Genomic DNA, 15,956 nt, shown 5'->3' on the forward strand with positions numbered 1-15,956 from the left:
GTGAAGAACGGTTAAATGAAACAGTAACTGAAACAGTAACTGAAGGCGTGGAGGAAATTCTTTTCCCTGCCAGTGAGCGGGCCAGTTCCTTCTCTCAGAAAATGAGAACGAAGTATCTTATGATTCCCCGCTCCCTAGGCCCTTTTGGCTGTGGCTTTTAGGAAACTCAGATCATTTAGAGAATTTGATCCTCTGACTTCAGGGGAGCTTCCCACTCTGCAGAGCTGCAGACTGGCCTTCCTGGGACCCCAAACTTGCCTTTCCCAGGAAGCTCAAAAGAAAAGGGTTGAGCAGGCTGGGGTGCCCACAGGGCTCTCCACGGTTCGGGAATCTCAGGTAGGTCCTACCGAGACTGTAAGAGCCATTTCCTGCCTCAGGGTCCCTATAAAGTGCTAGGGAAAGGCTTAGGAGTAGGCTTGGGAGGGGCTCAGAACTACCCAGAATTCCTCACGAACCAGGGAATCCTTTCAGTGCTCCAGCCACCACCAACTCTAACCCTCCCGCCTTACAGACGGGGAAGCTGCATCAGAGCAAGACTGTGCCTGCACCCAAGGCCACACAGCCACAAGGGTAGGTCCCCTGAGGCCCAGTGGTGTGTCATCCTCCTCCTCCTCCTCACCCAGCAGGGACCAGGCTTACCCCAAGGCTTTTTGTATATTTATTCCTTTCAACAACACTGCGAGGGATCACTTTATTCTGAAGGTGAGAAACAGGATAAGAGAGGTCAAGTGACGTGCAGCCAGTATAAAGCGGACCCACGATTTGAACCCAGTCAGCCCAACTGTGGAGACGGCTGCCTTCTTTTACATAAATAAGTGATTCCATTAAATGACATAAATTACTGAATTCCCCGTGGAATTTGGTACAGAAAAAAAATCAATTGCTTCAACTGAATTTATAAGCTTCCTTTTTATCAGGCTACGAGAATGGCCCAAATGTCCTTGTTTCCCGTTTTCGTCCTAGGAAGCTTGAAACCGAGTGGAGGGTTCACACCCCCTATCATCACCAGCTAAGACTCCCCATGAACCCCACTGCTTTTGGGAGGTGCCGGCCGTTCTCCTCCTGCCTGCCCCCACCCCACTGGCTCAGGCTGAGGCCCACCTCAGAGGCGTAGGAATCGTTGTCCTCAGCTCTGTAAGGCCTGAAGCTCCGGCTGGGGTCCGGCTTGGAGTCCAGGTCGCCAGTGCGGAAGGCCTCTCGTACCCTGGGCTCCCATTCCGGCAGGTCCCTGAAGTCGGGTGGCTGCGCAAGAGGCACAGGCAGAAGAGACCAGAGATAATGGTGAGGAGGGGCCCAAAGGGTGCCAGAACAGCCCCACCCAGGCCTCGGGGCCCCGGAAGAGGCTCTGAGCACCAGCCTGAGGGCTGGGATCCAGGTGGATTCACCTGGGTGACCCAGCCCCAGCCCTGGTTAGGGCACTGCATCCACTCAGTGAATGTTTGTTATGGGACGAATGACTAGGTGACACGCTGACTTTGTGAATGTCCATCTTGTGCACGAGCCTCCAAGCCTGACTCACCAGTCCCGCCCCGTGCGAGGTCCCGGCTCACGCCTACCTCAAGAAGAATCAAGGGGGCAGCCTCACACAGGGCAGCCTGCTTGCTTAAAAAAGCAAGATCAAGCCAGGTCAACAGGGCACCAGTTAAAGAAAGTATGGCCCCACTACACTGTGTAGTTGTGAAAAAAAGAGCTAAATCTCTCTGAAGACACAGAAAGACCCATCCCACTCCTCTCAGGGTGAAGCTCAAACCTCCTCGATGCCCTCTGCAATCCAGCCTCATTCCTCCTTAGTTCTTGGACATGCCGTGCCCCTTCCAGCCACGATGCCTTTGCACAGTCTGTTCCCTCTGCTTAAAACTCTTTCCTCGGTAACCCATCCTCTGACCTCGGCTCAGATCAGAGGCCTTCCCTGACCCAGCAACTAGGTCAAGATCTTTGTTCACAGAACCAAGTAAGTATATTTCCTTGAGAGCTCTTATCTAGCTAGTTATTTCATATTCATTGCTGTTCTTTGATTGACATCTCTCTTCCCCACTCAATGACATGGGCAGGGGTGGGGCTGGGGGAGCTGGGGGAAGGACTCGTATCTGTTTTGCTTACCACAAGACCCCCAGCACCGAGAACAAACTATATATGAACAATAAACATAGCATCATAGTAAATGAACCAATAATGAGAAAAATAAGTTGTGTGCCACCAGAGTGTATAACAAAAGACAATTTGGGTGAAAAAACAAATAATGAGAGTTTATGTGTAGAGAAAGGTTTAATTAATGAATATCTTGATTGATTTTAGAAAGACAGAAATATCGATTTGTTGTTTTACTTATTGATGCACTCATTGGTTGATTTTTATACATGCCCTGGCTGGGGATTGAACCCATAACCTTGGGGTATCAGGGACAACGCTCTAACCAAGTGCCGACCAGGGCTAGAGAAAGATTGAGAGGGGTTTGCCGTGGTGATGAAATATTCTAGACCTGCGCCACTGGACACACGCAGCTGCTGAGCACTTGCAACGTGGCTATGACTACCGAGGAAGTGAATTTTCAGTTGTATATAATTTTTATTAATTTAAATTAAACTAGTCCCATGTGTTGGCCACTGTATAGGCGAGAGCTGCTCCAGACGGCTAAGGGCAGGACCCTCGGGGAGTGGGAAGCAGCAAGGAGGAGGCCTTCATCCTTTACTCAGCTGCTCCTGAAACTCTTGGACGCTCAGGGACTCCTCTGGGGGACAAAAGCATTCATTATTCTAATTTTTCTGAGTCGTATTTTATAGACATCAAGGCTGGAAGTTCATTACCGTTAGAAAGCCAAGTGTCTGGCCTTTGCATAGGACCTGAACAAAAGTTCTTTGTTTTAATAACACTGGTTTTAAAACACAAAATTGCAAGAGAAACGAGGAAAGAAGGAAGGGCAACCTGGAAAAGAGACGGCCTCAGAATCAACCCCTGTGTCTATCAATGGGGAATGAGGGAGGGAATTGGGGCCTGGTCACTCAGTGAGATCGCATCCAGTCATGAGAATGAATATATACTGCCACATGCGACAACAAAGGTAATAGTGAGGGCAGGAAGCCAGGCACGAGTGTGTACTGCGTGAGTCGATTTATATAAGGTTCGAAGACAGACAAAACTGACAAAGACAGATAGAAATGAATCAGGAGGCTACGCTGGGGAGTGGGCACTGTGGCTGGAAGGGGACACAAGGAGGGGCTTCTGGGCTGTCGGTCGTGTTCTAGTTCTCCTTCTGGGCAATGGGTATTTTTATGGATGTGCTCACCTTGGGAAACCCTAAGCTCTATACCTGTGCTCTGTGTACCTTTCCGTCGGTATGCTAAGGTTCAGTAAAAAGAGTTCTATTGAAAAAGTATAACAGGACCTGTGACTGGGACACACCTTACCTGGAAGTCTGAGCCCAGGTCTTTGGCCAGAAGAATCTCCTTGGAGGGCCCCTGGGAGCCCAGGGGGGTCAGCGACGAGAAGGGCTCTTGCGACTCCTTGGCAGAACTTCCAAGGGCTGCATCCGCCTTCCGTGTGAAGGCGTTGAGCTCCTGCTGGAGCACGCTCAGCCGAACCAGGATAGCGTGGATGAGCTTGGTGTCCCTGGGGCCCTCGCTGTTGTCGGGGGCCTCATGCAGCCGGAAGTCGGCACACTCATTGTCCAGATACAGGCGGAGGCCAGCTGAGAAGCCATTAGCATCCGCTACCAGGACGTCGATGGCCTTGCTGACCAGGGCAGCCTGCTCCCTGAGACCAGGCAGTGCCTCAGCCTCCCTGGCTCTGCAGAGCCGGGTGGCATGGGGGCCATGGGGCTCGCCGAGGGCAGCGGGCACGCACTGGGCCGAGTCCCCCGCCTCGGCGTCTGTCTCCAGCATTGGCCTTGTTCTCTGGCAGGAAGCGAGGTCGCAGCGCTGGAGGTTGGACAGGAGCACACGATTCTCATACTGGAGCTTCTTGACTTTACCACTGAGCTCACCGATCTGCAGCTTGGCGGCCGCCAGCTCCTCCTGCGAGGGCTCGCTGAGCACCGAGCAGCTGTCCTCCGACAGGGTCACGTCCAGCTCATGCTCTGAACGGTACTTGGCCAGCTCGGTCAGCAGCAGCTTGTTCTGGTCCTCGAGTTCAGCTGAGGAGCGTCGCAGCAGCTCCGCCTCCTCCTCCACGAACTGCAGGTGTCGCCGCAGCTCTGCCAGGCTCTCCCCGCACTCACTGCCACCCAGCGTGGAGAAGGCCAGGCGCGCCTCCGGGCCCCCACCACTGCCACCGTGATCCTTGATGTCATCCATCTCGGCCCGCAAGCCTCGGTTCTCCACCTCCAGCTCCACAATGCGGCGGCTCAGCAGGTTGGCCTCTTCCTCCACCAGCTTCAGGTGCACCTTCAGCTCGGTCTCCCGCGAGTGGGGCGCATCGGCCAGCTCCTCCACCGACAGGGCGCTGTCCAGATCCCCGTACAGGGAGCGGTACTTGAGCAGCTCCTCCTTCATGCTGTCGTTCTCCTTGACCAGCTTGGTGAGCTTCTTGCACATGAGGGCGGACTCCTCCTTTGCAAAGTGCAGCTGGCACTTCAAATCTGCGCTGTCCTCCTAGGGCCCAACGGACACAAGGACAGAGAGGACCCAGGAAAGTTAGTGTTAGGAGGCTCAGTACCAGCCACATTTCTGGGAGCACCAACTATGTGCTGGGGAAACAGGAACAAAGCAGAGGAAGCCCCAACCCCCAAAGAGTTGGAAGTCCAGAGGGAAGCAGAGAGGGGGACATGGATAAAGCAGCAAAAATGGAGCATCACATACAGCCTGGGGAGTTCAGGAGGGCTTCCTGGTGGAGGCAACATTTTGCCAGGGTGACTACTGCGGCTTCTAACATCACTACCATTACTAAGACAGTTATCTCACTGTAAAACGAGACAATAACACTCCCTCCCTCACAGAGCCATGGAGAGGATTAAATGAGATAACGCATGAAGAGCACCCGGGACTCTGACAATCCAAGACCACTAGAGTGGCTAACTGTAGTCCACGTTAGTGGACAGCACTTTCTCTATCTGAGTGTGTGAGAGCCATGGGGTCAGGGCATGGTTTGGGGTTGTAAAGTGGGCAGTGAAGCTAAGAAAATGAACGAAGAGAGGACAGGGTAAAATATGGAGGGGGTGAGTATTTCTGGGGACCCCCCCAAGCCACCTGGAGTTAGACCTTAAAACTTGCTGTGGGGGCTGCACCAGGGGCTACGGGAACTGCTGCTGGGAAGTACCTGCACTGAAGGCTTCTTGTCCGTCTTCCCCAGGGAACGGGTCCCTCTTTTCTTCAAGGAATGCTGGAGGGAAATTTAAGGAAACAAAGTCAGCATTTAAAGCCCATGACGGTGACGTGCATCCAAAGAGAAGTCACAGAGCCTAAGGTTCCACGGAGGGCCCCCATCGCCAGGCCTTGAGCAGCACCAACTGCTGAGCCAGGGGGCTCCCAAGACCACCTCGTGGGCTGCCAAGAGGGGACAAGCCAGAAGCACTTGAGGAGCTGATTCTGAGCACATGTGCCCAGGGTGCCTTCCCTCTTCTCCCACTGCCGTGCTGAGACCCAGCTCGCCTGGGCTGAGACCCGGTATCTGGGTTTCTGTTCCTGGTTGTCTTTCATTCATTCACCAAAGACTCCCTGACCACCCATTATGTGCTAGGCACAGTTTGGTGTAGAGAACACAGCAGGGACCAAGACAGACAGGGTATTTGAGGAGGATGCTATGGTGTTCCACCCAGATCTGCCCACTTGGGCACCACCTCCCTCCCCCCCCAAGACCTCAAAGCTGAGTCCTCCTCCCAGTGGCCCACACCCAGGGACTGGTCCATGCTTGCTTGCCTCAGCTCCGGACACCTCCCCAGGAGGCTGGCCGAGCCACTGGTGTGAAGGCTCCACACCCCAGCCACACCCCGACTTCTCCCTCTGCCTCTTCCTGAGGGGAATGAGTGACAAGTCAGAATTCCACAGGAGCCTTGGAAATGATGACGGATTGATCTCAATTCAAACTGTGTCTGCATGCAGATTAAAGCAAAATAAGACTCTAACAATAATCATGACTCAAAAATCCATAAGTGATGGGGGAAGAAAAAGCAATACATTTGATCAAACAAGCAAAATCTACATGGAAAAAAAATACACCTTAGGAAAAGTAAAAGGATAAATGACACGCCCTGGCCAAGTAACTCAGTTGGTCAGAGCATCATCCTGATATGCCAAAGTTGCAGGTTTGATCCCTGGTCAGGGCATATACAAAAATCAACCAATGACTGTATTAATAAGTGGAAAAACAAATCAATGTTTCTCTCTCTCCTCCTTCCTTTCAAAAAAAAAGAATAAATTTTTTAACTTAAAAATATATACATGACAAACTGGGGAAAATATTTGCAATTCACCTAATACTGACAAAGGGTTAATATCCTAAGTAGGTAAACAGCCTCACAAAATAGAGAATAAACAAGCCAACAAACCTAGACAAAAATGAGGCAATGCTGTGAAAAACAGTTCTCAGGAAAAGAAAGGCGAGTGCCTCCTGACCACAGGAAGATGCTCCACACTGTGTGACAGAGAGATGGGAATTCAAACCACATCGAGGGCTGGGGGGGAGACGGCCCACACCCAGTGACTGGTCCATGCGCCCCTCCCTACAGCTATAGGGAGACTAAATGGTAAAAGAAAAAAAAACAATAAAGATTAAATTTTAAAAACCCTACACTGAGATATCGCTTCTCACCTATCAGATTGGCAAAACCCCAAACATCTTACAACACACCCTACCGGAGCTATGGAGGGACAGGTGCGCTCCTCCGTCTGGCCAGAATACAAAATGGAACACGCCCCACAGAGGGGAATTTGAGGAGAAAAGGTTAGGAGGTCACAATAATCACTACTGACATTTCTGTTTGAGTCATTCAGTTCGATGCATGATTCCCCTGGGCACTTCTTCCCATAAGAGGGGCAATTCACTTGGGTTGCTTCTCTTTTTAGGTTGGGCAGGGTGTTTTTTTTTAAAAGATTTTATTTATTTATTTTTAGAGTGGGCAGCAGCCGGGGGGAGGGGGTGCAGAGAAAGAGAGGGAGAGAAACATCGATCGGTTGCCTCTCATACTCACCCAAGCCAGGAAGCGAAACTACAACCCAGAGGCATGTGCCTTGACCGGGAATCGAACCAGCAACCTTTCCCCTCATGGAACAACACAAAGCCATACCAGTCAGGGCCGGGCAGGGTTTTTTTTTTTTAGAATGATCTGGTGTGGTTTGAATACATGCCCTTCCCACCTCCGCCTCTTACACCCCACCCCTGAAGGGGGGGACACCACGGATGTGATCCAAGCCCCCCTCTACTGAAGGTGAGAGCGAGGGCCCTCAGCAAATCCATAGCTGACCTGGGCCTAGTTCTTGACATTGTTCTTGATCTAGTTCCGAGGACTTGGAAGGAGAAAATGTGCCTTCTTTGATGAGTTAGCACAGTGGCTCTCAATCTGGGTGCACAGCACAATTATCTAGGGAACTTCAAACAAAACGAAACAACAACAACAAAAATGATGCCCACAGTCTCGCCCCCTGAGATTCTGATATAACTGGTCCAGGGTAGGTCCCAGACGTCAGTATTTTAAAAGTGCTTCCCGAGTGATTCTAACGGGAGGCCCAGGTAGGAACCACAGAGCCAGGAAGAAAGATGAACTCCAGATGGGCTCTTAAGTATATCTTCAAGTCCAATCAAATCCTAAAGGGACCTTTTGAAATGCAAATGAGGCAGGAAGGCCGAGGCTGATATTTCAGACGCTGGGTGCCAGGACTTGTTTCCTGGGCTGAGAGCCACAGAGCAAGTCTCCCCCCCCCCAAAGAGCCCTGCCCACAGATGGAGCTCAGAAAGGGGGTGCTCCAAGGGAGACCCCACGTGGAACGGCTGAGGCAAAGGCTCTAGGTGGAAGGTCTGGGCTTGCTTAGCACCCAGCTAAGGGGAAGGGGCTGTGACTTCAGCGGGAAGCTGAACCCTAGGAGTTTGTGGTCCTGGGCGGACCTCCTCCTCTCCCAGCAGCTCCGTTTTACCATCTATAAAACGGAGCCATTTTTGTGACCAGAGCCCCTTCAAGCACCGGAGACTCCCTGGGGGCGGGAAGTGGGGGACGGGAAGGGGAGCCAGGGGTCTCCAGTGGCACTGAGGGGTCCCGGCCATCCCATACATGGAAAGGAATGAGATACTCTACTCTAAAGCCCGCAGACATTAAAAAGGACAGAGGAAGAGTGAGATTCACCAACATGGTCAGGTCTCTGAGACACCTCGTCGGGGGAAATAAAGAAGCTGCAAAACAAAACCTAGCACCCAAGAGCCCACCAACTGATGAAGGACAAACAAAGTGTGGATATTCCTATCCACACAGAGGAATCCCATCCCACCGCAGGGAGGGATGAAGTACTGACACACGCTGCAACATGGATGTACCTTGAAAACAGCACGCTCAGTGAAAGAAGCCGGTCACAAAAGGCTGCGTAGGGTTTGGTTCCGTTTATGCGAGATGCCGAGTAGCTAGCTCCACAGAGGCAGAAACTGGACAGAGGTGTGGCTGCCAGTGGGGAGCAGGGAGTGACTAGGATGGGTTTGGGGCCTCTTTTCAGGGTGATGGAGATGTTCTGGAATTAGAGAGTGGTGAGAGTCGTACAACTCTGAACACTCTTAAAGCCACCGAACTGCATCCACTTTTGAAAAGGCCAACGTTATAGTATGAAAAGTATATCTCAATAAAGCTGTTATTACAACACAAAGCATATTGCCATTTTTACAAAAATAAAATGTGTGTGCGCACACCCATGGGAGGAAACAGCCTGAAAATGAACACCACGCCATTAACAATGAGGATATAGGAAACTTGCATTTTGCGTTTTGGTTCCCCTGCATTTTGGGGGGGGACACACAGTTTTCTTGCATTTTTTATTATGCAATATTTTTACAAATAAACTGATACATAAAAATACACTTCCACTGTAAATTTCTACCGAACTGACAAGGGGAGGCCCCTGCACACCCCCGACCGCTCTCCCACCCAGCAGCTGGTTGGCTGGAGCTCCTCCTGACCTTTGGCTCTGTGTTTAAAATACTGAAATAGATGGTGTGCTCTTTTAGACTTTCTTTCCTTCCTATGTTTACTTGACTCTGTGATCTTTGATTTTTATAATAAGCACTTTAGGCAGGAGAAAACCCCCAAACATCCAGCGTTTTAGAAAACAGTCTGTGTTCGAGCCACAGTACTTTGTATGTTGCAGAAACTGTGCGTGTAATATAACCCCATCCTTATTTTTAAAAATACAAAGAGACAGAAATATACAGCGTATGAGCATAGACAAAGGTCTGGAAGGATACTAACTATGAAAAATAAATTTTAGAAAGAAAGAAAGATACAAACCAAACTGCTAATCATGGGTTGGGCCGAGTCCGGAGTAGAATTGAGGGAGGTAGCGAGGCTTTCTTCCTTCCTTTTATGTATGGTTGTTATTATTTCTATTTTTTTCTGTATAACACATTCAAACTTCAAAAAGTGCAGAAAGGAATGCAGTGAACTCCTGACCAGTTCTCTTGCCTGAGGCGACCAATGCAGCCAGAGTCTGGGGGTCCACCCTCAGAGGGATGCCTGCTTGCCTGCTCCCATAGTGATGATGGTTCTGCTTTACTGAGCTTGTCATCTTTTTAGTTAAAAAATGCATACACACACACACACAAAATATATGTGTGTGTGTATATATGCATTTTTTCAATATATGTGTGTGTGCGCGTATAAACAGAAAAACCGTACTAGAAGTACATATCTCTCTCACCCAAACAGTACTTTGGTAGTTACTCAGAGTAATTCCCTCTAAATATTGGATTACAGGTGAATTTTTTCTCCTTCTGGTTTATGCGCATGTATTTCTAGTCTTTCTCTACTAACCATATCTTACCTGTTGGGTGAAGGGGGAAAGTGCATAGTGAAATGTCTCTAATGCGCACTTTCCCTAAGGAAAGTCACTGAACACCTTCCACCAGGCAGACAGTGAGCTCACCAGAAAGGGAGGGCAGCAGGGAGGTAGGAGGGGCCCAGGCAGCACACCTTTCCAGGGCCAGAGTGGTTCTAGCCTTTCTGGGTTGGAGGGTTGGAGGTGCCCCTTCCCCCATCCTGTCTAAGCCAAGAGGGCTCCCGCACTGGCAGTGCCCAGAGGCTCCGGAGGGAAACAAGGCCCACTCACAGAGCAGGGATGGTCCTCCCTTCCGCAGGGCAGGGCGGCAGCTGGCTAGGCAGCCTGGCTCTGCTCCGGGAACCAGGGCCTGTCAGAGCCCCCGGTGGAGCCCCCAGGAGCTCCGGCCCTGTGCCTTGGAAGGGTGGAACAGGGCAGGACAGTGCTCAGGCACCCACAGGAATGCCAGTCCCTGCTGCCGGAGCAGAGGGCACAGTCTGGCCTGGCATGTAGCAGGGGTTCCCCACCCGCCAGCAACTCACGAGGCCACCCTTGAGTAGCCAGGGTGGTGCCTCCGAACATTCTTGGTCTAACGGCTTTTAGCAGGAGCTTGTCCCCGCTTGTCCTCCAGGAGACTTGCAGAGCACGTCTCTGTCCCTCCAACCTGCACAGAGGGGGCGGCCTGAGCACCGCTCTTGAGGGGCCCCCTGCCCTCTAACACCTTCCATGTTGCCAGGGAACAAAGACCAACCTTCAAGGAATAAAATGAACCTTCTGCCAAAACAGCTGGGCAGATTTTCACCAATCTTGGAGGCGATGTTTGGAAAGGTCGCACTGAAAACACAGACTGTGCTGTGTGTACAAGATTTACTCGAGGGGGTACGCACAGAGGGGGTGCCTCTCAAAGACTGGGGCATTCTTCCCCTGAGGCTGCTGAAGCAGCCGCACAGACAGGCCGCGTGGCTGGAGGAGACCACGGGTGGGGTGGGGGCGGGGGAGGAAACAGTGGTTTGAGCATGAGCCCCGGGACAGGCATTGCCGACTGCCCGTGTTGATTCGCAACCTAACCGCTCCTTCCACGGGCAACGGACAGGCCCACATGGACGGCTCCCTGCGAGAGGCAGCAGAAAACACACTGGCTTAACTAAGGGAAAGCCCCTCCAGACCACGGCCACCAGAACGGTCCTGGGGTGATGAGAACAACGGTATTCACCCAGCCCTATTCTCTGGGCGCTGCTCGTCTCCACTAATTCACACAAACGCCTCTGAGATGATGGGATTAATATCCCCCTTTTATAAAGGAGCAAACAGTGACCCGATTTGCCCAGCCTGACTGTTGTTTGCAGGTGGCATGACTGTTATTTGCAAGTGGCAAAGTCAGAATTCAACTCTGGCCCACGTGACTCGGACTTCACGTTGGCCACGCCCCACACAGACCGTGGCAGGGCTGCATCGGGGACAGTGTCCGGAGAACTGAGGTTCGAGCCCAGGTAACCTGGCCCCACGGTCAATCCCCGTCCTGCCCCATCAGAGTGGGAATCAGCACAAGAAGCCTTGTGAAGCCTTCGCTCTCCTAGCGAAGAGCGAACTCCCGCCTGTTCCAGGTGGGAGGCGCTCACGGAGCCTCAGCAGAGGCTCTGAGAACACAGCAGGGTCCTAGGAAGACCCCTGGATGGGACAAGGAGGGCCGGGGCATCACCATGAAAGTCATTGTGGCTTCCAGGGGAGGGGGGTGAGGGAAGAGCCCTGAGTCAGAATCCCATCTTTGTGTGTGTGTGTGTGTGTGTGTGTCCCCGTCCTATCTGTATACAGCGAGTCCACTCCTGGGCGTATACCCAAGAGAACTGAAAACATAGATTCACACAACCTGTACAGTGGCCAAAAAAGCAGAAACAACCCAGATGTCCACCAACTGATGAGTGGGTACACAAAATGTGCAACACCCAGACAATGCGTCATGAGAAAGAACAAAATACTGACGCACGTTTCCGCACAGACAGACCTTGACAACACTATACTGAGTGAAAGAAGCCAGTCGCGTAGGCTCATGTTTTGCAGGATTCCATTTTTGTGAAATCTCCGGAGCAGGCAGACCCACAGACACAGAAAGGAGATCGGTGGTGGCTGTGGGCAAGGGTGAACGAGCAGTGACTGCTAACAAATGCAGGGGGTCTTTGTTCCGTTTTTAATATTAGGGATGTATTAAACAACACTGGACTATACACTTCAAAATGGTTACCTTCGGCCCTGACCAAGTAGCTCAGTTGGTTAGAGCAATGTCCTGATACGCCAAGGTTGTGGGTTCAGTCCCCGGTCAGGGCACATACAGGAATCAACCAATGAATGCATAAATAAGTGGAACAACAAATTGATGTTTTTAGCCCTGGCCTGTGAACCACATGGTCACGGTTCGATTCCCAGTCAGGGCACATGCCTGGGTTGCAGGCCAGTTCCCAGCAGGGGACACATAAGATGCAACCATACATTGATATTTCTCTCCTCCTCTCCTTCCTTTCCTCTCTAAAGATAAATAAATAAAATATTTTTAAAAAAAGAAAAATAAATACTGAAAAAAGAAAAACAGGTGGAGATTTTGCCCTGGCTGCTGTGGCTCAGTGTATCGAGCGCCAGCCTGTGAACCAGAGGGTCACCAGTTCGATTCCCAGTTGGGACACATGCCTGGGTTGCAGGCCAGTTCCCAGCAGGGGACTCACAAGAGGCAACCATACATTGATATTTCTCTCCTTCTCTCCTTCCCTTCCCCTCTAAAGATAAATAAATAAATAAATAGATAATATTCAAAACCCCCAATAATTGATGTTTTTCTCTCTCTAAAATCAACCAATTAAAAAATGTAAAAATAAATAAATAAAATAGAATGGTGACTTTTGTGATAGGTGGATTATATCACAATTTTATTTTATTTATTTATCTTTAGAGGGGAAGGGAAGGAGAGAGGGAGAGAAATATCAATGTATGGTTGCCTCTGCCGAGGACACACAATGTGTCGTGTGTCCCCTGCCGGGAACTGGACTGCAACCCAGGCATGTGCCCTGACTGGGAATCGAACCACGATTCTCTGGTTCACAGGCCCATGCTCAATCCACTGGCTACACCAGCCAGGGCTATATCACAATTTAAAAATCACCAAGATTACCCCCAACTATAAAAAGGGGACAAGGGCAAACACTCGGCATGCTGGGAAGCTGGGGGGGATATGGACCGCTCCAGGCAGTGCCTGGGCCCAGGGCAAGCCCTCAGACACAGCTGCTGTACCATGATGAATCCCATCAACACTGATACTGGCTCTCTGCCTACAATGCAAGGAGGAGGGTGTTACCGACAAGGGAGAGGCTGGTGTTATGATTCCTGAGCCGAGGCCCGGCTGAGCAAAGGTACCACCGCAGAGCAGGGCTAGGGCTGTCCACCCTCCCTTCTCCTAGCGAAGAGCGATCTCCATGGCAACCACATCAGCTCAGGCCAGGGGATCCTGTTCCCAGCCGGGTGACAGCATTGCCACAGCAACCTGTCAGGATGGCAAAGGCACATCTTGATGATGCGCTGGCAGAAGAATTGTTCAGGGACCCTCATCGCCATAGAAACCATGTCAGGAGGAGAGGGAGGAGGGAGAGGGCAATCGGCAAATAAACACAGGGCCACGCCTCTTTGCCCAGATACGGAGACACCAAAAGGCACAGCAGGGAGAAGGCTAGACCTTGCCTTCAGTTTCCTGAGCACCTACTACGTGCCAGGCACCACAAAGGGCCCTTTACGTGCCTGATTGCATTTAAAATTTCACAAATAAGACTCGAATACACACGTACTGTTAAAAAACAAACAAACTGAGCTACAGCACTAGTAATTTAAAAGCAAAAGCCATTCTTCACCCTACTGCCCCTCGGACCCCTCAGCTGGGCGGGTTTTCCCCCAGGCGACAGTTACACGTTTGCACAAACACACACACGCTTCAAAACCGGTTTGTTTCGTGTGGCTTTTCCTGCTTAACTACATACCTGAGAGACCTTCTCATGTCAACACACACAGTTATAAAGTTGACCATTGAAGAACAAAGGGGCTCAGGGCACTGACTTGCCCCCCAAGCCACGTATAACTTTTGACTCCCCCACAATCGTAACTACTGGTAGCCTACTGTTGATCCGCAGCCTGGCCGACAGCATAAACCACTGATGCACACACACGTTACAAGTACCATACGCTGTATCCTGACAACAAGGTAATCCAGAGAAAAGAAAACATTATTAAGAAAAACATAAAAAAGAGAAAGTACATTCCCAGTATTTATTGAAAAATATTCACGTATAAATAGACCTTCGTGATTCAAACCTGCATTGTTCCGAGGTCACCTGTATATATATCTGCCTTATTCGTTTTTGTTGTGGTCAAGCATACCTCATACAAAATTGACTTTTTTAATGGTATTTCCTTTTTTTATCGTCGTCAAACATACACAACAGAGTTTACCGTGTTTAGCTTTTTCTAGTGCTGGGCAGCACTTGAGTGTGTTCCCCTTGTGGTGATGGCCCCACTCCTGGACTGCTTCACTGTCCCGCGAGGAAACACCCCGCTCCCGCCCCCGCTACCCCCTGGTAACCACCATTCGACTTTCCGTCTGTATGATTCTGACTACCCTAAACATTTCGTGTAAGTGGAATAATGATACTTGTCCTTTTGTGCCTGGCATATTTAACTCACCGTCATGTCATTTCTTCCAAGTCTATCCATGTTGCAGCCTGTGTCAGAATGTCCTTCCTGACCGACGGTCCATTGTACAAACACACTATGTGTTTTTATCTGTCCATCGGCAGCTGTGGGGGTGCGTACCCCTGTTAGCTGTCGTGAATAATGCTGCTATGAGCACAGAGGTACAGATACCTGTTTGGGCTCAGCTCTGAGTCCTGGGCTACAGACCCAGAGGGGGAATTGCTGGCTTATCCGGTCACTCCGTGTTTAACTTGCACAGATCCTGTACATTTCTTTAGTCTTTGGCGACCCAATCTTATTAATGGCCATAAACAACCTCATAGACTGGGTACTGTCACCATCCTGACGTCGCAGAAGAAGACACTGGGACTTAGAGCCGGGAAGTGGCTCCAGGGTCGCAGCCACGTCTCTGCCAAGGAAACGCTGGGTGAACTCAGGCCAGCTGCTGCCCCTCTCTGGGCCTCAGTTTTCTCTCTGCCACCACAGGAACAGGCTGACCTCCAAGGCACTTTCTCAAACTGTCTCCCCTTTCCACTACCAAGGGTGGCAGCAACAAGATGTGTGAAGAAGACGCCCTGTGTTCTGGGCCAGGCCTTGGGTGGCAGGAGGCCGCCTGAGAGGGGGGGCCTCCCACGCTGCCCTGGGGAGGGGCGGGGATCCACGGCAGCCTCAGCAGCAACTGCCTGGTCTCCACACCGAGGACCCACCGGCACATCACGCCAGCACCTCCAAGGGAAGGGCGGCTGAAGGGCTGCCCTGGCCCGGGGCTGTGACTGTGCAGTCCTGGGGCGCTGGCATTCCTGCCCTTGTGGGAGGGGAGGAGTGTGCCCCGTACGATCCTACGATACCTCGTGAGCAGCCAGACAGCTAAGGCCCAGCAACGCTTCCGAAGCCAGAAGCCACACCAGGCTGCCTGGAACACACCCCTGGAATCTGGAGAATTCCAGCCCTTAGGGGTCACCAAGGCTCATGGTTTCCAATCACAGCCCACGGGGCCCTGTGTGACCTCGAGGACATCCATCCCGCTCTCAGGGGCTGTTTTCTCATTCAAAAAGCGGGTAAGATCATAACCTCGTTGGGCCTTTATGAAAGCTGTTGAGATACAGTGTTCACCGTGGTGTCTAACAGCAGAAGGCAGAAAGGACACACCAGGGGAGGGACGGGCATGACCAAAGCCAGAGAGGCTGGCAGCTAGGGGGCATATCAGGAAGTGTCTGATACACTGTCCAGAGCCCCAGCCCCGCACTGAGTGGCGGTGCCCGGCAGTCCTTGAGGCATGTACACAAAAATTATTCC

General features: G+C 51.3%; 1 protein-coding gene across 1 annotated transcript in view; it reads right to left on the minus strand.

Moving 5' to 3' along the window:
• Nucleotides 1–15,956, minus strand: part of MTCL2 (microtubule crosslinking factor 2) — a 66,367-nt gene that overhangs the window by 24,109 nt on the left and 26,302 nt on the right. Inside the window, exons 4-6 of the mRNA XM_037044004.1 lie at nucleotides 5,251–5,313; nucleotides 3,405–4,586; nucleotides 1,102–1,242 (exon numbers count right to left, since the gene is read on the minus strand). Of these exons, the coding sequence (XP_036899899.1) occupies nucleotides 1,102–1,242; nucleotides 3,405–4,586; nucleotides 5,251–5,313 (1,386 nt within the window). The remainder of the gene's footprint in view (nucleotides 1–1,101; nucleotides 1,243–3,404; nucleotides 4,587–5,250; nucleotides 5,314–15,956) is intronic.

Source organism: Sturnira hondurensis, unplaced genomic scaffold (assembly GCF_014824575.4).
Source record: "Sturnira hondurensis isolate 20B ecotype Veracruz unplaced genomic scaffold, ASM1482457v3 Scaffold0004136, whole genome shotgun sequence".
In the NCBI taxonomy this organism is placed as follows: Eukaryota; Metazoa; Chordata; class Mammalia; order Chiroptera; family Phyllostomidae; genus Sturnira; species Sturnira hondurensis.